Source organism: Pomacea canaliculata, linkage group LG12, assembly GCF_003073045.1.
Source record: "Pomacea canaliculata isolate SZHN2017 linkage group LG12, ASM307304v1, whole genome shotgun sequence".
NCBI lineage: Eukaryota > Metazoa > Mollusca > Gastropoda > Architaenioglossa > Ampullariidae > Pomacea > Pomacea canaliculata.
Window position 1 is genome coordinate 10,960,018 of NC_037601.1, and position 22,423 is coordinate 10,982,440.

A 22,423-nucleotide genomic window follows, 5' to 3' on the forward strand; every position below is an offset into this window, starting at 1 on the left:
GTGATCAGGAACAAGAAGAAATTTCTACATTATTATCATTATAGAAGGCACAAAATGTGTGAGAGACTTTCAATCTTTTTTGCTCTCTGACAAGCACTTAGAATGACCACCTCTACAGCTTTAGAATGTTCTTGTGTTTGGGAATGTATGGAACATAGGGCCACAACAACGGTAATGTTGTGGTTTCTGTAACACCTTTATTTTTTTACATGAGTGGGTTGTTAGCCCAAAGCAAAACCCCCAACTGGAGGGCCAGGGTGAAACATTTTAGTCTGGCCTCTCCCTGGACTGACCTGTTTGGTTTGGTTAGACCTGCCAGGAGCACAAGGCTTCGCCGACATAGCTCTGTGGATCAACAAGGCGCCCAAGCCACCACACCACTACAAGGTATGTTGCACCAGCTGGTGGTGGATGTGTGTGTGTAATCTTCATTTTATTTTCTAGAGGTTGGTGGGCCTGAGTGGTATGTATGATTGTCTCCCCTTCATGTAGAAAGGGTCAGCAACATGCTTGTGATACTCTTCGACCAATGAGAAGCGAGGAAAAGAAAACAAGTGAGAAAGGGAGAGAGAGGGGTATCAAGAGCAATGTTTAAAAGTTAAACAGAATCATTAAGCTCTAGGGGGAACCCAAGCACAAAGACCTTAAGCTAGCAGCAGCAGCTGATAATACGTACATCATTCTTCCTGGAATGTGAGCTTGACTATTTCATCATACTGACATCACACGACTGAATTAGCCTGACCGAAATGATGTAGCACATCTAAAATTAAAAATAAATTCACACTCCTAAGATTATGCTGGCTAAATAATGACCAGGCAACACTGGGTACACCTGCTAGTATGTAATTAAGCAAAAAATTTAAAAAATCCATTGTTGCTGCTCAGAAATGTAAAACTTGAGAAAACATTAGTTCTGTCTGCAAACTTTTATCCTCACCATACTGTCCATAAGTGAATTAACAAAAATGTGCATTTCTTTTGTGTACAGTAAAGATCTTTCGGCTACAGTTGCTTATATCTTATTAAAGATGACTGGAGACTGTGAAATGCAGCATTTAACAGCAAATGAGCAATTGACATTCCTTTCACAGTACAGTGTATTTCTATCATCAAACAGTTGAATTCTCTCTCCCTCACTTCCAGCTGTCTTTAGGAAACTGAGTCAGGTGACCTAATAGTTCTAGCAAAATGTGACTGCTGAAAAATATGGTTTTGATAGATCCACTTATCACTGCTGTCAACATATGACTGCTGACAGTCAAGGATTGGAAGTAAATCTGGCCATCTGAACACTTGTTTGATAAAAATGCTACTTAACAACAAGAGTAAATACTTGATAACAACATTAAAGCCACAAATAATGCTCTGTGGGTAAAAATAAGCAAAACTTCAACTATGAGAATACTGACTAATCTGGTATGCAATGTCAAAGTTCGGTTAGTCAGCAGAATGTACACTGTAAACCTAACGTTTTACAAGACTAATGCTATACGTGACTGTTTTCTACAGTTTTTCTTTCTCTGCAAAATGTAAGATAAAGAATAAATGCTTGCTATTCGTGGCTCATCTAAACAACTCTGTGTTATAGAAATTCATGAAAAGGAAATCACAGAAACCTCTGTTTAAAGTTCACAAATGAAGAGTCTGGCATCCTCTGGTTTATTTTTAAATTTAACACATCTATATTGTCAGAATATTGTAAAGCACAATTATCTCAACAGAAAGCTAAAATGAAAATGGGGACGACATAAGAGATAAGTTAGGTGCTTGTTTATGGCAACACTTTACTGCAATGTCCTCAAAGCTCTCATTTTGCTGCAGCCTTCAATAACTTAAGTAGGTAAGTTCACAAGCCTCCTACACTCCCCTCACCCCACAAAATAAATCCAAACATTTAGGGCAAACTAATGATAAGCATCATATACTTTTAACCCCCCTACATCTTTAAGCTTCAAAACTTGTTTAAAGAGCATGTACTTCATGTGAATAACAAAACCCTCTGGTATTCTTAAAGACTCTTTAATATCTCACTATCAGCAAAACTTACAAAGGATAATAAGTAGCTCAGTGTTTACTTTGAATCAACATATGCCATAAAAGATTAGTGTCTGCTCTAACTGGTATATCCTAGGTTTGAAGTTTGAGACAAAGTGTCTACAAGGTAAATTATTTCGGTTTGGTGCAAGAAATATGAGTCATACTATAATGTAGACAAAACCTTAATTGTGTATCAAGCTTCTAAAACTACACTTAATTTCACACACAACAGCGTGATCCTGTACAGGTTTAGAGGAAAATATTCCTGCCAAACATATTCAGCTGCTATGACATGATTCATACATGTAATTAACAATTGACATTTGCTGCAAAAACCAAGAAATCTAATTTGTTTCATTCAAAATAAGATGCAGAATCGGGACAAAAGAAATCTGCCACAAATTAAAAAAAAAAGTACTCACTTGCCAGTACTTGGCACAAACAATAAGCACAGTCCTCTGGTTGTATGGACAGCATGTCAGGGTCTGGGCATTAAGGCAGCGGATCTGCTTGGACTCATCTTCATAGATTGCTTTAGACTAGAAGTTGACACCACAGAAGAGTCAACATGAAACTGGTAAATATTAAACATCAACTACTAACATGTGCAAAAGACAATGGTAAGTGCACACATGCATGACCATGTAAGCATCAGACATGCTCACCCTTTCCAAAAGGAATCCCTATTCCAGAGTGCCATCTTTCATATTTTGCGCCCAAAATCCATGTTTTACAGGAAAATAAAAGATAAACAGATTATAAATGAAATTAGAAATTTATGGTGCATTTTCATACATCATCTTCCCATATTTTTTATATTTTCCCTGTAGATTATGAAAAAATGATATGGTGCTGAGAATCTCTGCTACACCCTTCTCAGTGACTGCATGTTTTGTAGGACCTCTCAAGAAGAACGTATCATATTTAGCTTCCAAGATGCTGATGTCACATAAGCAACATGCATAAAATGTGTAGGTACTGCCTTTGTGGAGACAAAGGCTTCTTAGCACCTCTCTTGGGTGGCATGGTTGCAGTTGCAGACTTGCTAATTATGCATTGGTAATGACGGAAAAAAAACTATGATCAAGTGATAAATGAAATGGAGTTGAACCATAAAAAAACTGCCACCAAAGAATTGTATGGGCTAGCATCTCTGAATGAATGCCCATACACACAACACAGTTTTCACTTCAAGAACATTTGAGGAACAACTTCATAAAATCAATTTCACTCTTATAGTAAATGATTTTAAAAAAATTATCTTAGTATAAGGTCTAATTCTCTCTTACAACTGTGAAAGTATCAGAACTCTTTTCACCTTGCTCTCATTGCCTGTCAGTGTCCATACTTTGACTGCACCAGAGTTAGAAATGGCTAAAAGAACATCATCTGAAAACAAAAGTCATTCTGCTTGATTTGCATGCATAAACAGCTAAAAAGGTTTAGAAGATGACAGTACTTTAGATCTCTTTTAACAAATAATGGGGGACAAAAAAAATTGGTCTTTTTGGAGTAAGGGAGCTTAAGTAAGTACTCATTTCTCAAAGCCAAGTACACAAAATAATTTTTCAAAAGGACACCATAATATTAACTACTATTAAAATTACCTTCTCTTTGTGGAGGCTGGATATGACAACAGGCGCTGATCCAGTCAGGCACCACTTTGGAACACAGGCTGTAAACAACTTCAAGACTTAAAGGGTCCATCACCAATATCTCTGGATAGTAGCCATTGCAGATAAGCCGCAGTTCTTTACTGGAGCGAAAACAGCAGGCCTATGGAAACAAATAATGACTTTTCCCACACAAGAAAGTTAAAACATGGGCATAGTTTGTGCAGACATATTTTTTAGTAAAATACTGCAAAATTTATGTACATTAAAAAAAATAAAAGCTCTGTGTAGAATAGGATTTAATAAAATTGTTTGAATGAAATGCAAGTACAAAAAAAAAACAACACTGCTGAGATGTTATTAGCAGATAATTATTCTGCCTATCTGGCTACATATAAACATCAAACAATAGTGCAGTGGTAAAGTTTATTATTATTATTTATTATTGCCCTTCGCACCTCCTGGTGCATAGGCCATCGACGACAGTTTACTGTTGTCGATGTTTTAGTAGCAAGGATTTGTTTTTACGGGGTGGGGGTGCTGGCCCCACGCCCAACCCTCCTCCTTTTTCAGCCGGGCTTGGGACCTTCCTTGGCGGAGAGCAGCCAGCCCTGTAAACAGGTGCCACGTGCAGAGAAAGAACAGCATGCCCGAGACGAGAAATGAACTCAGGGCAGCCAACCTTCACTGTATTGGTGACAGGCGCTAACAGCGCTAACCGTTGCGCCACCGGGCCGCTTTAGTGGTAAAGTTTACTGTCATTAAAATGATAGTCTAGGTTGATGTTTCACCACTCTTCTCTACCACACATATTTTCTTATGATGCAGCACCTGTTTACAGGGCTGTCCACTTTCCCGCAATATAACTTTATTTACTGACTCACAAAGCATTATTTAATCATTTTTCATTTCACACTCATGACCATTGTCTAAACTCATGCAAGCATATAAGTTCCACTGCTATAGAATTTGGCATCAATAAAAAAGCAAATGTGTGATTCATGGCATCAGATGTCTCATTATTATATGACATATAACAAATTTCAGTATGCTACATATAATAATCATCTATCGAATTTAGACAACTCAGTAAATATGTGTTAACTTTCTTATAGTTATTATTATTTATGGCTTGCTGAATAATGTTCCATGTCAAAAGATCTGAATAAATGAATAAGACCTGCACACTCGATGCTGCTTGAGCTCACAAGGCAATACTCTTTGCTAAATCTTCTACCTTAAAGCTCCTAGCATAAATTTACTTGAAAAAATTTGTCCAAAAAAGGTAATGATCTCACAGTTATATCAGAATGAATTGCAGACATTTTGGTGTGCTCGATGCATCGTCCATCGCTGGTATCCCACAGACACATTTCTCTGTGAAAAAAAAAAAAAAAGAAATAAGAAAGTTTACCATTCCATACCTGAAAGCTGCTTTAACTTTGTTTTGTGAACTTTCCCTCTACCATATTCTAACTTTTAATGTGTATTAATTAAATGCTGTAGTGATTTTTCAACATTCTTAGTACAGATTTCCATTACAACAATGCTTAAGAGCTTGCAAGATTTAATATCTCTCCCTCTGAATTATAAAATTTTAATCATTAAAGTGGATACTTTTTTTTTTACATACATATTTATATTTTACTGCATATTTTAAGTTTTTGCTTGCATCAACTACTTGTTTTTGCTTTGATGTGGACTTTGTCATGACTTTAGTTTCGTCACTCGGTTGAGCTTATCCTTGGACTTCCCATAGATTTAAAAAGAGATAAAGGGCAAAAGTGAAAGCACCTATGTTGTTATGGGTTAGGGTTAGGGTTAGGGTGACATGTTTTATTGCAGCTGGACAGCCTGTTTATATTGTTGCATCAGGATCCAACCACTTCTTATTGGCATAAAGACCTAATTATAATTTTTATTTATCTTCCTCTCATGTTTTATTTCTTATGAATTTTATTTTAATACTTCACACTTGTGAATACCTGGATATCAGGATCAAAGGTCAAGGCCCAGACACAATGTGATAATGATAATGGTTGTTAATGTTTGTGTATATTTCCCCCTTTAAATGGTTAGTTGCTGGTTCAGTGTAAAACACAGATTCCCACCCACCCCCTTTGAAATGGGCTCAGGTCTGTTCCATAAATAATTAAAGTTATATGATTATATATATGTATGTCTGTGTGTGTATGTATATATATGTGACCCTCCATGACAAATTGAGTCTTAAGTAGGAAATTTGAGATTGCCAAATTGCATATTTTTAAAAAGTATAGGTTCTGAACTTTCTTTTGATACAAAAGATTTTTTTCTAGTCCCACAATTGACAGAGTTATAAATGTTTGAAGTGTGAAAGTACAGTGGCGGCCATTTCGAGAAAAGCGGGTTCAAAGATTAGCGTCGCTATGGCTGACCAGATTTATTTACTCCTAAACTTTGGCAGACAAATCTTTTGATCTGTTAATATTTGAATCATTCTTTAAAGATGTTGAACATGCAGACTCCTGGCTTTCTGGCAAGGTATAATATGATGGGGTTCTGATAGGGAAACATTAATTTTAAAATTCTTTTTCAACAAGTATGAACACTTTTGACAGCAATACCCATTTTCTGATGAGCTGACAATGTATGGATGCTCTGGATCACTGCTACCAACTGCCAGACAACTGATGGCAGCAGTGTGACCAAACAGAAGGCTTCTAGGCCAGATCTTTACAAACAATCAAATAAACAATCAATGCATTACTCTTAAATTCATTACCATAAAAGGGATATAGCAAAACATGGGTAACAGTTAAACTAAATTATTTACGTTTTAATTAACTTTAATAATACTAATATATCTGAAGTATGTATAATAGAATCTAAAAGTATTGTGAAATCACAAGGAACAACAAAATTGGAAAATGACCAAGTCAAAAAATATTTTAAAAACAGCACATGAATCTGAACATATTCGCCACATTACTCTTATATTGTATTTTTAGTGTAAATAAAGACTGCTTATTTTGAAACGTAAAACTGACTGGTTCTGATCTTCTGCCCCTGTAACTATTAAACTATTTAGTGTGCAAAGTCATAGCAGTGAGTACCTGCCACTCGTCAGCCACATCCCAGATACATATCTGTCCATCATTGCAACCAGTGATGACATTTTTTGTGTCTGGTGTCATCAGAATGGCAGAGATGCAGTGAGTGGGAGCACGAGTGCCCCACAGCACCATAGGAATCACCATGCTGCTCCCACCACTCATTGTAAGATATTTTAACAGCAGCCAGTCGTGTCTGAAACAAAGTGACACTTTTTCCACATCAAACATTTTACCACATGTATCCAATGCAAAGACATTTGAAACACAATTAAGCTTCATAATTCGAAAACGTCATGCCTGTTTAAAATCAAACAAGTCACTGTGTATGCATTTTATAAAGCACAAAAATAAATAAATTTTACAAATGCACTCTCTTAGACTCTTAGGAACTACATATAATTGTTCAGTTATGTTATTATTTTGTGCCTATATAAAACAGGCATCAACAATTACCTTTAGCTCATTAAAGTACAGCAGATCTACGTCTATTGCATGATATGCATATGTCTGTGTGTATGTTTACATGATAATGACTTATAAAGATGTATTTGATGCCTAATTACATTGTGTGCTCTAATGTTCTGGTTTTTTTGAATATGTTTGTTTAGGTGTATTTGAGAATAATTCTGCAAATTGTTTTTACTGTACTTACTGTTAAACTAATTAATCATCAAGGAAACCTTTCTGTTTTTAAAGTCTAACAAAAAATAATTTACAAAATTTATGACGTACACTGGGTTATGCCGCCATTTGGCTACAAAATGGTCGATTTCAAAGATTTGTAAACATGTACACGTTTGCAACCGTCATTGAATATAACTGATGGTTTACTCTAGTTTGGGAGCAAATTGTTCTTGTGAGATAATCTCAGTACTGTTGCTGGCATAGGTTTACTTCTGTTTTCCAGTATGCAGTCTCTGTGGGTTATGTGTAATATTTAAAAATAAATGTATACAATGTGGATGTGTAGGCGCCACCGCCTGAAGCAACATTTTAAATGCGTGATGTTACATATTACTATCACTTTTTTTGGTCTCTCTCACACACACTTTTATTTATAACTCTCTCTGAAATGTTACACTTTAAATAAAATCTACAATATAATGTCTATGTATCACCAAAAGTGTTTTTTATGTTAAACAAAAAGCTAAACACGCCTGGGGCAAATCATTCAATGCAGCTACGCTTGAGTCTTCCTTGGAAGCTTTCATTAAACATCTCGGAAAAGCGATGTAAAAGCAAACTATTATTGAAATTATAAACGAATAATGATTAAAATTATCCCTGATCACTTTAAAAATATTCAATACAAACGAATAGACCATACGTTTTGAGATGAACCCACCCACTAAACGATCGAGAAACAGACTGAATGAGGGGCGGTCACTACTACAGCAGATACACGTCCTTGAAATGAAAAGACATCTAAATAAAAATCCGTAAAACTCATATGTGACAGATCAGATGACTTATAGAGCTTACATTGTACAGGATAAAACCAACAAATGCAGATTCAGGGGTTTAACAAACTTACCAAATTTGTGGCGCTATCTATAAATTATAATGTTAAATAGAGTGACGTCGGCAAACGCAATGGCTCGCCGAGTCGATTGTATTTGTTGTTCCGGTCGTTCGCCTCTTCTCATCCACAGCGACTAAGAAAAGAAATGCCACTCTACGCTAAAGATACTTGTCATCTATTATGTGTTGTATGCTAATCCTTTTGAATGGGCCCTAAAGGTCTAACAAAATAAATCATTCGTATTCGTATCTTCTACAGCAAAAATCGTCAAAAGACATGATGATACGTAGGTATAGGCACGAACTTATATAAATGCAGTCCATGGGTATAGGTTTCTTCGTCTGGTTCAGTAGACGGGTTCTATCTTGGAAAAGTGGTAGTCTCAGCCCTCTCAAGCGTTTCTTTACTCGGTTCGAGACAAGTAACTTCTCCGCGAAGATTGAGGAAGTGCTTGTAGTTTTCTCCATCCCGTCCACAGGATTGTACTATGTCAAGAACAGGTAGCAGAGTTGTGAGTAAAGATAAGCAAGGCTTAAAGTCCTGGTGGTATTTGTGGCGAAGTGTTACACGTCTGTGCGAATCAACGTGGTGGCATTTTCTAACACCTTTTTTTGTATTTTTGCTCGATCCCATCTGCGTGAAAATCGACAACCATATCGTAGAAGAAAGCTTCGATCAGGGTTAGAAGAAAGCTTCAGCTCAGCATCTTAACGACTATAGACCAGGAGTGGCCTTTACGTCATTTGTCACGAAAGTATACATAGTCTTGATCCACTGCAATTTGCATACCAGACAAAAAGAGGTGCTGATGAATGTGAATTATCCTTCACACAATGTATAAACACCTGGAAATAACAAATTTTTATTTACGAGGTTTAACAAGGGTAGCAGAATAAGCAAAAGTTATGCTTTTTTATCTCTAGCCTTCCATCTTGGTCTTATAATTATATATTATTGTAACCAAGGAAGAGCCAATATTGGTGCCAATGAAGACTATTGATCGAAGCATAAAGCTTGGGGCAATCTTGGTGTGTTTGCTGGGTAAGGAGCAGAAATAAAAACTTTATATTAAATCGAAACAAGGCAATAAAAACAGAAAATATGATATAATAAATAAGAATAAATGCAAAATTTGTAAAGCGTATACTCAGACTGCTATAACAAAAACGAAAATGGGCGGTATACATGCAAGGGACAGGAAAACAAATAACATATGAACTATAAAAGAATAAACAACCGTGGTAAACAGAAAACACAAAGAGGAACCAAATAACAAGAGCTGAGAGCAACATGATATTGCAAAAGGAAGGGTGTGACAAAGGACTAGCATTGTGGAAAAGGTTGTTAGGAGTAATGTTTACAAAAAAAGAGGTGCGTTTTCGGTGCACGTTTAAAGGATTCAATAGTGGGTAGGTGGCGGCTGTGAAAAGGGAGAGAGTTAATTTGTTTCGCTCCACAATAACCAAAAATCCCGTGGCCATATGTTGTTGTTTTTGGTGACAGGAAGAGTAAGGAGACGATCTCAGTTGTTTAGCTGGGGCGTAAGAAAAAGAAGTTCAGAGAAATAATAAGGGCAGGTGCCAGCAAAGAAATTAAAACACAGCACGGACAGTTTGTACTGGATGCCAGAACGGATGGGAAGCCAGTGTAGACAACGAAGGAGAGGTGTGGCGTGGTCCCGTTTCCGAGCTCTAAGCACGAGAAGTGCAGCAGAGTTCTGTACTTTCTGGAGTTTGTGAAGAAAGTATTCATGGCAGCCAGCAAGCAAGGAGTTGCAGTAATCAAGCCAGACAAAAGTCACAGACAAAGTGTTGGTAGCCCGCGTAGACAGAATGTGACAGAAGGCGCTGAGCTTGTGTAGTTCGTAATAGGCAGACAGACAGACAGCTGTCACTTGTTTATCATAACAGGCAGATTGACAAACAGCTGTAACTTGTTTAGCAAGAGTCATGTCTGCAGTGACAATGAATCCCAGATTCCTGACGAAGGACGCAAAGGTGATGTTGGTTTCGCCCACCTTGATGTGACTTGGTGGACAAACGAGTGAAGATGGTTTTCTTCTTCTCAAACATAGGGTGTTGTGAGCAGGTGCATCGTGGGTCCTTCTCCACGACAGTGCACCTGCATTAGACTCGATTGGGGATTACTTTGAAAAGGAAACCATGTAGTTTGTTGCTTGGAATTTAAATAAATTGTGACACCAGTCCCATTACTTTTTCAGGCACACCTCGAATATTTGTTGCTTTTGGGCTGTATATTATTTGATTTTATATAGAGTTTAAATAAAGCATTAGTTTTCTTAAGAATCCAGAAACATAACATGTATAAGCAATTATTAATTAATTATTAATTCCATGCAGTAATTAGTTGAGAAACTTAAACTAAATGTTGAGAATCCGGTAGTTCCTGGCCGAGAACATCGCCGCACTGCCTGAACAACCTCCCTATTCTGCTGATCTTGCTCCATGTGACTTTTTTCTGCTTCCCAAGCTCAAGGGGAACCGTTTTGAAAGCGTGGAAGCCATAAAGAGGGCCATAGCGATGGAGCTGAGGGGCAGTGTGGAAGTGTGTGTGTGTGATTCTCACTCGGTTCTATCAGTTCTTTATTGAATGTCTCATCACTTTTTCTTTTATCTCTCGGTTCCACAGCCTCTCGCTAGGGAAGTCTTGTCTCCCTTGTTCCAAGATCACCCTAACCAGAGTGACGTAGCAGTCTTAATTAATCCGCACTTCCTTAGGAAGGTATTCTGTATTCCTGATCATGTGTTGAGGTGAACTCACTACTGCGGTGTGGCCTGTGTGCAGAACGAATCGTAACTGTAACTCATTTGTTCCACGTGCCATCCTCTTGATACATTTGACTGGCCGTGACATTGTGTTAGCCTGAGGTGACCTAGTGCAGTGTCTTTTGTTGCTGTGTGCGTGCGTGGAAAGAAAGCACGTATTCACTATAGTCAATATGTATATGTATGTACTTATCTGTATACTGCTAGCGTATGAGCACTACCTGTAATTGCTCAAGAGGATTAATAAAGTTGTATTGTATATTTGGTTTAATAAGGTAATATACACAGCAGAAGTTAGGATCTACACCACTGCATGATATAAACATAATTATATATCTCTGTTATCTACAGATCCGCATTCTCCGAGCTGTTCAAGCAATGCCCTCAACTGCGTTGTGTCGTAAAGCAATGTCCTAAACTAGAGCAATGCTTTTAAAAACGAGGTGGAGATGCATGTGTGTTCTTGAAACTCAATCGGCGACACCTGTGCTTGTGCGGGTCATAGGCTGGGAGACTGTCTTCCCTACCTGGTTGAATGTTCTCGCTTATACAAAGCCACTTGACTCTGGTTTAAGGTGTTTGCAAGGAGGGCAAAGACAGCTCTTTATAGCAAGATACGAACTACTCATTGTTCAGCTCCACTGACAATATCAAGGCCAACTGCTTAAAAATTGAGAGGGCTGGGTGTTTCTTTGCAAGATAACAAATAAAAATTTTTGGAAGGGGAAAATAGACGAAAAATCATGCACCTTACATTTATATTGTATTAAATCTGCACAACCCGAAAAATTGCACTATGATGGAGTTGCATACTTTGGTGGGCATTATCACATACACATACAACACACATCTAAATATTTATACAAAACATTCCTGTGGGTTGATAAATGTCCCTCACTCTTAAATGCATTACCTAGAATGCACTAAATTGTACTGTAGCTTGTACTGCAGTGGCGTAAACGGGCAAGGAGGCAGCCTCTCCCTCAAAAAGCAACTGAGAAGGCAAGGATGTGAACGTCGTTCACAGTCAGCATGGAGTTTGCCTCCCCCCTTTTACAAAGCTGAGCATCTTCCTACGCCACTGCATTCATAACAGATATGGATACTATAACTTAGTGGTCGTTTTAATCAGTTTTAAGCTAAAATATTTGTACATAAGCAAGTTAGTTGCCGAGTACTGTATTACAACTGCTCTTATTATTATTTATAACAACTTCGTAGATCCCTCCTTTTAATTCAAAGGATTAGGATACTTATAACATGGTGTCTTCATGTTGCAAAATAATGACCAAGTACACACATGTTCACCTGACAAGGATATCATTGACAAGTTCATTTTCCAGACATTCGATAACTAACAGGTTTACTTTCAAGATTTGTTCCATACAAGAGAGGTTTCGAGTCTGAACGTGTTTGAATTGTGTGCTGCAGACGATGCTGTTTGTTCCTGTTGTACAACTCATCATCAACGTGGCGGTGCTAGTGCTGGCTATTTACCAGAAGCCTCATCAGATGGGTATTGGCCTGCTGATCTTGTTTGCTGGCGTCCCTGTTTACTGGCTGGGCGTCCTCTGGCGCTCAAAGCCAAAGGAGTTCACATCTATGATAGGTCAGTATGTCCAACACCAACAGGAGTGTGAGAAGACATGTACTATAGTTTTATGAATTATACGTACAACAGGGCATATGATGTACTCTTGGCTTATTTGTGTAGTCCTCTGATCAATGTCCTCCATAAGTTAAATTCAAGTTATTAGTCCAAGTTCCAACAATCATACATTGTAAAGTAAGCACAATTTATTAACAATACCGCAGGACATCAACTCAATGCTCATAAAAACATCAAAGAATCTTTCAACATTTAGAGCACGCCGACACTATGTGTACAAACACCCATGCCAACAACATTGAGGTTAAAGAGCATTTACAGCATGTCGATGCTGTAGAGATTAACAAACATATAAACATGTCGATGCTGTTAACCGAACATCTGTAGCATGTTCACACTGTTTAGGTTATTAATCGGACGTGATCGTGGCCCTGCTTAGCATCATAATCGCCGGCGTCTACCAAATGATGGGTAAGTGGATGTCATCTGTGTGTCAACTATGGTGCTGGTGAGGAGACATAAGATGTGTGTGTGGGGGTGGGGGGGAGGGTCGTGGGCACGGTGACAGGTTGTGGACATTAACTCAGGTCGGGGTTCACATGGGTCCACTGTTTCTGGTCGCTGCCAGAAATGTTACCGGACATGTGCAGGGACATAAGTATGTACAATTTATATGTTGCCATGCTTAGTGTTTACTATATTTAACCGTACTGGGTATGCATAGTCATAGCTTGATGTGTGCTGCTACATTATATCTCTACTAATCGCGGATATATGCGTTGCTGACTTATCTGAAATCTGAATTCATGTTAGAGTGGAAGTTTGCATTGCCATATCGCCTTATGTGTTCCGTTGGCTTTGTCGATCAACGTGAATTATATGACTTATTTATTAATTATATCTTGTCAGATTTTCCTTATGTAAATAAATATTTTTGTAATGTATTGTTTTTAACACAACACTTCTCAAGTAACTGACTTCGTAAATTGTGCTTATTTCCCAGGAAGTACAGAGAATTTAGACGATCTATTCGACGGAACTACCCAGGAACCTGGCAAGTTTGCTGTCGCCATATTTTACTCCATATTTTCCAACGGCGGATGGTGAGTGATATGATCTCTTACTTATTTGAATTTAAAAATAAGTGATTGACTATTTGAACAGCTATTTGTGTGTGAAGACGACGTAGATAAACTGTCAGCTATACTCTGCAAGATAACAACAATACAGTAAAGCGGGGTCATGGTAAAGGTCGAACAGCCTCCTGGTGAATGTGCATTATAAACACTGTACTTTTTTTTTTCTCTCAGGAATAACAAATCAGGAAAACATGTCCAAACTAAGCGCACAACATATTTCTTTCCAATTTTCTTCAGGTAGGTGATGACTTCATTTATGGAAGAAATGAAAAATCCTGGAAGGTGAGTGACAAGCCGAAATGAGTGACAGAAATTTGTCGTCTCTGCGTGTTCATTCTTTGTTTTTAGTACTTTGTCAGAATTCTTGTTCATTCTTTAGTTCATTTGTACACTGTGTGCTGTTTTTGTTCCAAGAGCTGAGACACGCGCCTTTACAGGGTTATTCTGAGCTGTATAAATCGCGAGTTTGTTAAAATGTTTCCGTCACAGGTCACTTTGAGGCCTCAGGCCTGTAAGGTTTAGCAGTCTGCTAAAGAAACCTACCGTACTAGAGATAAACAAACCAAAATGGAGAAGACAAAACGTGGCGTGACCGACGACAGATCCTATTTTGAAAAGCTAGACAATGCATCAGGGAAACGAAACAAAGAGAGCATTGTATTAATTGATGGGATTCCAGAAAAACCTCGGTCTAAAAATCCAGAAGATTTTTCCGACATAAGGTACATGGCTATTGTCAACTAGTTTGTGTTTAGCCTGAGTGCCTTTACCATGCTAGAGTTTGAGGAGTACAAAAGTCTCGCTGCTTACAAAACCTTTGTCCGGGTGGGTCAGAGACGTCGCTGCGTACTCACCTGGATGTGACCACACAGTGACAACAGCTAAGGTGAGTGAATTGGCAGATTTTCTGAAATATGAATTACTATCCATACCTAGTTGTGATACTATGGACCGGGTATTATTAGCGTAGGCCTCACGTCCAATTTAACGTCCTCACTGGAATATTGTTTGTAACTGAGTAGTAAACACAACCAGGGCCGTGCTTAGGGGCAGGTAGACGAGGCATTTGCCTAGGGCCCCTCGCTTTTAATAGTCATCAGGGGCCCCACGCTTTTAATTAAAACCGTGGCGATCGTGGCGTCGAGGGCCCCGCACAGGAACATGGGGCTATTGACTTCCGGGCAGCAAAGACTAAGAAAGATCAGCTTGAAAATATATTGCTGATGATGAGGCAGCTCCACCAGGACTGCTTGAAAAGAAAGCCCTTGCACCACTTGTTGCAGCACCTACACCAGAAAAACTGTACACCCTATTTTACAATGCCCATACACTCATCACTTTAATTAGGTGAAGGAGATGGCTGCTGACCAAAACTTTGCTTTGGTCCTTAAAAAAAGAAAGTTATGAAGTGATTGAGCATCATAATCATCAATAAAAAATCAAGTATAGTGTCAGCTATTTGTGACAGTCTGAATACTGTGACTTTGTTGTTTAGGCTCTTAAAAATATTGTTCATTCTTTGAATTGTTCCAGACCAGTCTTGGTGGAGTAAAAACTTGCCAAAGCGCATCAGATTTGTTTAGCTTGTCAGTTTTGCCACAAACTTTAGGCAAAGCATTCAGTAGGTCAAACAATAAAGATAAGAGGTCTCGATCACTATTCCTCAGAAAGTTCTATCACCTATCAATATGAAGAAAATTTTGACACACTTTATGAGGAGACTTCATATAGATTGCAGCTTTGAACTTAACAATTTGGGAATCTGCGAATCTCTAATTTTTCATGGTGGCCTGTGGCATCAACCCTGGTATAGTTTTATTTCTTTATTATTCTACAACTAACCTTAGTGTGTAGCACGAAAATAGAATGAGAAAAAACACTTTACTTTCAATTATTTTTAATGAATGTTTGAAGTCGACACTGCCGATATGCAGATCTCACATCGAAGTAATGACAAGATGGCGCAGATGTGGCAGTAGAAATAAAAGATGATTGACACTCGCGGCAGTATTTACTAAAGTTGCTAGAGTGGGAGCAGAATGTGCATGTAGTATCATAGCGTACTGCCGCCATGAGACTATCATGGGCTGACACTTGATTTTATTGACATTGGGGAGTGAAATGACCACCGATTCTTTCTTTGTCCAGGACCATCAAGAGCCTAGAGCTACCTCTGGTGTTAGTAACTGATAATGTTATGACTGCCAATATTTTCTTTCTATAAAGACCAGAATTTTTTTATTATTTTTTTTTTTTAGAGACACCAGGCTGGTTGGGGTGGTGCCGCAGCAACTCGATGCAAGAAAGGGTACCGCTGACGTGCAGCTGAAGAAGTCCATCAACCTTCTGCACTGCACCGCCATTATGGTAGCGGCCACAGGCCACTCCTCCGTCTTCATCTCGCCTGCCGCCATTTTAGGCCTCGCTGGATCCGTCGGTGCCTCCCTGGTTGTGTGGCTTGTAGGTGAGCTTATCCCCCCCATACAACCGACACTTTGCTACAGCAATCACCACGCTGACGTCATACTACACACATCTGACACTACACTGTTGTGATCTGACGTCACACTACGCACACCTGACACTACACTGTTGTGATCTGACGTCACACTACGCACACCTGACACTACACTGTTGTGATCTGACACCAGTATTGTAAGGTGACGTCAGTACCATGCACCTGACACAACACTAACCTAGCTGACGTCACACTAAAATGCATAGCAGCTATGAAGTAAGGGAGAAGAACACGTGACCAGCTGTTAGAAAAATGCAGCTTGGTAACAAGCTAACAGAGTTCAGATGGAACATTTCTCATGCCACAAGAGAGTGACAGGTTCATCAGCATCCAGACAGGATTATGTTAAATCAATCATTGAATCAAAATGTTTTTACAGTATCAACTTTAATATTCTTTCTTTATATTTCTTTTCTAAACTTGGATATTGTGCTAGTGACGTGACAGTCTTTACTTACTTTTCTCCTGCCTTCTTGTCAAAAGGCGGACTGATCAACTTGGGGCTGGCGCTGTGCTTTGCTGAACTAGGAACGATGCTGCCCAAAGCCGGTGGACATTACGTCTACGTCATGCACACCTTCGGGCCGCTGGCAGGCTTCCTCATGATGTGGGGCTACGTGGTGCTGATTTCGGGGCCCATTTGGGCCTTCCTGGCCTACACAGCGGCTCTGTACATCGTCAAGCCCGCGTTTCCTGAATGTCAGCCCGAGCAGATGGACACAGGTGTCAAGATTCTGGCAGGCTGGATCATGAGTGAGTGTGGGCAATATCTGGGCATACAATGAGGAGCCGAGATTGTTTGTTGTTATGATTTAGTTTCGAAAGCAGCGAGGTCATGTCGTTATTGCTACTTCACAGACAAAACAGACTGCTGTAAACAGACAAACAGAAACTACCATTGGCTGTGCTGCTAGCAGCATAGTGAAAGAATTTCGCAAATTATTTAAACACTTTGCTCCTAGAAAGTCAGAAGCCGATCTTGTCTGGAATGTCTCTCTCTCTCTCTGTCTCTCTGTGTCTCTCTCACTTTCTTTCCTCATTGGGTTTTTTTACAAGGATTGACACCTTTTAACATTAAAAATAATATTACCACAATCTGACTTTTTATTCAACATGTCTGTGTCTAATTCAAGCAGCTATTACATATTTACAGTACAGCAGGAAAAAGACACAAAAAACATCAAAGAATCTTTGAACATTTAGAGCACGCCGACAAATGTGAACAAACAATACTGACAATGTTTATCAATGGAACATAAGCAACACGCAGACACTATATACCAAGTGTGTGGCAATGCGTGCAGTAACGATGGTGGCGCTGAACTGCGTGTACATGAAGTACGTCACCAAGATCCAGACTCTGCTGTCCAGCACCAAGATCGTGGCCCTGCTTATCATCATCATCGCCGGCTTCTACCAAATGGCGGTGGGTAAGTGCATGTCATCAGTGTGTCAACTATGGTGCTGGTGAGGGGACACGAGGTGTGTGGGGTGGGCTGGGGAGCACGGTGACAGGCTGTGGACATTAACACAGGTCGGGGATCACATGGATCCACTGTTTCTGGTCGCTGCCAGAAATGTTACCGGACATGTGCAGGGACACGTATATACAATGTGTATGTTGCTATGCTTACTGTTTACTGTATTTAACTGTGCTGTGTATGCAATTTGCATAGTCATAGCTTGATATGTGCTGCTACATTATGTCTCTACAAATCGTGAATATATGTGTTTCCGTCTTATCTGAAATCTGTATCCATGTTAAATTCTCCGTTGGCTTTGTCGATCAACGTGAATTATATGACTTATTTATTTATTATTTAAATCTTGTCAGATTTTCCTTATGTAAACAAATATTGTTGTAATGTAGTGTTTTTGACACAACACTTCTCAAGTAACTGACTCCGTAAATAGTGTTTATTTCCCAGGAAATACGGAGAATTTAGACGATCTATTCGAAGGAACTACCCAGGAACCTGGCAAGTTTGCTGTAGCCATATTTTACTCCATATTTTCCTACGGCGGATGGTGGGTGATATGATTTATTACTTTTTATATTTAAAAGAGCTTTCGCAGAATAGTGTTCAGTCGCACATAGTCCTGACCAGGGAGCCAGCAGGAGGCAAGCATGCATGACAGAGAGTGCTGCGAGCGATCACCGCCAAGCACTCGACCAGAACTCACACTCGAAACTGTGAGAACTCTAAACTACCGATTAGACGAAACTATGGGTACGGCCCGACCCTATTTTGTGCTGCTACTGTATCAGGTGATGAAAACACTAAGGTTATCAGTGACGACAGAAGCGATCCACAAACCGCAGCAACAGTTTAAAGTTTCTTACATATTGTATTAAAGGCTAGTTTAAACTTTACTCAGACTCATTAAGTTTTACTGAAAGCTTTCACTTTAGTCTCTTGGTCGAAACATTTTGCTCTACCGTTACACCTAACCTTTTTCCTAACCATAAACTGTTTCTAAACTATCGAATTATCTGAAAGAACAGAATGACTGTCCAATGGTGTTATTATGCTTGTTAAATATATGCAAAATGTACAACAGCTGAAAAATCGAGTATGATAACATGATCGCAGTGCGCATTTCAAAAACACTATTTCAAACTGAAAGGTATATAATGCTGCTAGGTGTATATTCCTCCAGTGGAGTCTCCATACTATAGAGATGCAGAAATCATTAACGGGATCTCGATGCTGAAAGATTGTATTCGAGATATTGTGAGAATGTATGGTAGTTACCCTTTAATAACACATGGCGATTTTAATGCAGGAACAGCCAGTGAAAATGCATCCTTGGATGCTGAACCTATGAAAAGCTATTCGTATGTGAAGACGAGGTATATAAACTATAGTCTGCAAAGTAATAACTTGTACAGTAAAGCCGGTCATGGTAAAGGCCAAACGCATTATGGTGAATGTGCGGTATAAACATTGTACTTATTTTTCGTAGGAATAACAAATCAGAAAACAAAGCGCACAACATGTTTTTGTCTACTTTTTTCAGGCAAGTGTTGACGTCACTTATGGAAGAAGTGAAAAACCCTGGAAGGTGAGTGACAAGCCGAAATGAACGACAGAAACGTGTCCTATCCTGACATCGTGAGAAAAGAGATCTTTTAGACTAATTGTTAATTAAAGTGATCATATCTGATTGCACAGCTAAAATGCTGAGACATTGAAACAGGACGTGACCATTGGTGGATACAAGTTTTCTCCTATACAAAAACCCATCTCTTGTATTATAATGTAGTAAAGTACACTATCAACACATGTGCTATAACAATAGCACCACATGAAACCATCTCAGAGACATGAGTGGTTAGCTAGCACATTGCTGTCATATTTATAGACAGTCGCACGAGTTATCTTCTTTCATTAGACTCCGTTTTTCAGACGAAGGGTGTGGGGGATTGAGGTGGATGTACTCGCACTCTCATATCACATTCCTTGTTTTTAGAGACCTGCCGCTTTCTGTGTACATAACATTCGTCATTGTCATCATCAAGTACATCCTCACAAACGTCGCCTACTACACCCTGATCACGCCCCAGGAACTTCTGCGTTCCAGCGCCATTGCTCTGGTGAGTATATCTGTAGTAGTCACGGATCATTATAATGTATACGTTATTATCTCCGAAACCTCTGTTGTAATATATTCTGACGTTAAGCTGCTTGTGTCGTCTGCTTGGTTGAGACGATATGGTCGTGGATGGGCCAATTGGACAAGTGGTGGGACGATATGGTAGTAAATGAACATGGTGTTGTTTGTTTTGACAAAATTAGTTATTAAGCTAATGTTGAATGAAAATAGGAGGATAAATGCTGCTAAGTAATTGAATAGACCTGCGGTAACTCTTGATTACACGAATTATTATCATCCGAAATGTTGTCAAATACACAGTTGCGAACCGTCGGTCTTGCCGCAAAGAACAGCATATGACTGGTCAAAGACAGGAAACGATCTTGTCATGACTTCGTCTCTAGTGTGAAACCATGAAACAGGGTAGCAAATGGATACAATGCACCTTTCTTCTTTGTCACAACCAGATGTACATGGATCGCCTTTATCGGCCCGTGTCACCGCTGATATCAGTCCTTGTGGCCACCACTTCCATTGGCGCTTTGAACGCTTGCATCATGGGACACTCACGGTGAGTGCTTCTCGTTGCTCTAGGTCTGCACATTACGTGAGTTTTCCTGGATACAAAGTAAAACCTCAGGGGAAAATGTCCCGAACATGCAAAATATCTCTTCCTTTAACAAAACAATAAAACTGAATTTAGCAAAGAGTGTTCGTGTTTGTATTCTCACCGCATGAGTTCCCGACATGAATATTAGCGCAGGAACTCTTGACTCGTACACTGAACACAATAACTGGGGTAAACTTTGTTCAAATTTCTTCTCAGGTGAATATTCTGTATTAATTTTGTCGATCTGAGAGATTGATATTACTAGCCCGTGTTGATGTGCAGGCTGCTGTTTGCTGGTGCTAGAAATGGTCACATGCCGCTGTTGATGGGCATGATCCATCCCAAGTACCTCACGCCGTGGCCAGCAATTTTTGCTTTGGTAAATATGGCATGAACGCGTGTGTCTGTAGGAATCTGGAGTGCGCACGAATTACAGTACTTTAGGTATGTCGGATCCCACTCCCTCTAAATTTACAAACAGCACCAAACACCGTAGAAAGTCTAAGCAGTCAGACATAGCGTGTACAATGTTGGCATCTGCCAAAACCGTCACCAAATGAAATCCATGTTTAGCGTATAGGAGCGTTACCACTTCCAATACCCCTTCCGTTACCCCTGCCTTTGTATGTTCATCTCTGTGATTATTCGTGCTTTCATTTTTTGACATGGTGGTGTTATTTGTTTAACAGCTTGTGTGGAGCTTAGTGATGCTGTACTCTGGCAGTGTGACAGACATGATGGAATTCATTTCTTTGTTTTCTTCAATCATGGGCATAGCAGTTGTCTGCTCACTACTATACCTGAGGTGGAAAAAGCCAAATGAAAAAAGACCCTACAAGGTTTCTGTTGTTCTTTAAAAGTATTATTGGTGACCTTGCATGTTCACATTTAGATGAAGAGATTATTTATTCAATTATAGATGCGTTAACTGAAGTCTGTTTAACAAAGCATTATTGGCTTAGTCAACAATAACAACAAAACACTTGTTCACCTGACAAGGACATCATTGGCAAGTTTTTTTTTAGTCATTCGATAACTAACTACTTTCAAGATTTGTTCCGTACAAGAGAGGTTTCGAGTCTGAACATGTTTGAATTGTGTGCTGCAGACGATGCTGTTTGTTCCTGTTGTGCAACTCATCATCAACTTGGCGGTGCTAGTGCTGGCTATTTACCAGAAGCCTCATCAGATGGGTATTGGCCTGTTGATCTTGTTTGCTGGCGTCCCTGTTTACTGGCTGGGCGTCCTCTGGCGCTCAAAGTCAAAGTGGTTCACATCTATGATGGGTCAGTATGTCCAACTTAAAATAGGAGTATGAGAAGACATGTACTACAGTTTTATGAATTATACATTTGTGTAGTCTTCTGATCACACTCCTCCGTAAGTTAAATTCAAGGTATCAGTCCAAGTTCCAACAATCATACATGGGTCGTGATTTTGTCGTAAAATTAAACAAAAGAAAACAACAGCAGCAACAACAACAGACAAGTGATCTCTAATCATTGAAGTTCTATTTCTCAGACCTTAATATCTTGAGTACAGCAGTCCCTGTATTTAAAATAATCATTTCTTACTTTTGCAGAGGGTATTACAGTGCTGATACAGAAGGCACTTCTTCTGGCAAAGTCACAGTGAATGACAGAACAAGGACTTCTGACATAAGCTGCTAATGTATAAAAAAAATTGTATAAAGACATTAAAACCTTTTTCAATGTCTCGTATAATCAACTCTAAATGACTGTGATGGCCCATCTGTATACTGGTTGAGAGTCAATACTAGTATTTACACTTCATTTAGCTTTATCTCCTACGGTCATGTCATCTTGTACAGTCAAAAAAGAAATATACATCTTACCAGGATATTGTCTGGCTGAATGAAGAATGAATCTGCATG

General features: G+C 39.1%; 2 protein-coding genes across 12 annotated transcripts in view; one reads left to right on the forward strand and one right to left on the reverse strand.

The window, feature by feature from the left end:
• LOC112576706 (WD repeat-containing protein 7-like) overlaps window positions 1-8,435 on the reverse strand; it is a 44,050-nt gene extending 35,615 nt beyond the window's left edge. For 8 of the 10 annotated variants that reach the window (XM_025259370.1, XM_025259369.1, XM_025259363.1 and 5 more), the window contains exons 1-7: window positions 8,283-8,435; window positions 6,749-6,941; window positions 6,260-6,366; window positions 4,952-5,030; window positions 3,648-3,816; window positions 3,359-3,429; window positions 2,463-2,579 (exon numbers count right to left, since the gene is read on the reverse strand). In XM_025259370.1, the coding sequence (XP_025115155.1) occupies window positions 2,463-2,579; window positions 3,359-3,429; window positions 3,648-3,816; window positions 4,952-5,030; window positions 6,260-6,366; window positions 6,749-6,910 (705 nt within the window). In that variant the 5' untranslated portion in view covers window positions 6,911-6,941; window positions 8,283-8,435. Of the gene's footprint in view, window positions 1-2,462; window positions 2,580-3,358; window positions 3,430-3,647; window positions 3,817-4,951; window positions 5,031-6,259; window positions 6,367-6,748; window positions 6,942-8,075; window positions 8,159-8,282 lie in introns of those variants that run through there. The other 2 variants (XM_025259361.1, XM_025259362.1) reach the window with 2 other exon arrangements.
• A 5,082-nt stretch (window positions 8,436-13,517) lies between these two features.
• Window positions 13,518-22,252, forward strand: LOC112576712 (cystine/glutamate transporter-like). Of its 2 annotated transcripts, XM_025259377.1 has the most exons (14): window positions 13,518-13,535; window positions 13,669-13,768; window positions 14,042-14,086; window positions 16,063-16,268; window positions 16,806-17,075; window positions 17,627-17,752; window positions 18,251-18,350; window positions 19,344-19,388; window positions 19,797-19,920; window positions 20,387-20,490; window positions 20,812-20,908; window positions 21,219-21,368; window positions 21,638-21,815; window positions 22,112-22,252. In XM_025259377.1, the coding sequence occupies exons 3-14, from the start codon at window positions 14,049-14,051 to the stop codon at window positions 22,162-22,164; spliced, it is 1,491 nt and encodes a 496-aa protein (XP_025115162.1). In that variant the 5' UTR covers window positions 13,518-13,535; window positions 13,669-13,768; window positions 14,042-14,048; the 3' UTR covers window positions 22,165-22,252. The 2 variants fall into 2 exon arrangements, with proteins under 2 accessions (XP_025115162.1, XP_025115163.1); XM_025259378.1 differs by lacking the exons at window positions 13,518-13,535; window positions 13,669-13,768; window positions 14,042-14,086 and adding an exon at window positions 14,110-14,690.
• Window positions 22,253-22,423: the final 171 nt, after the last annotated feature.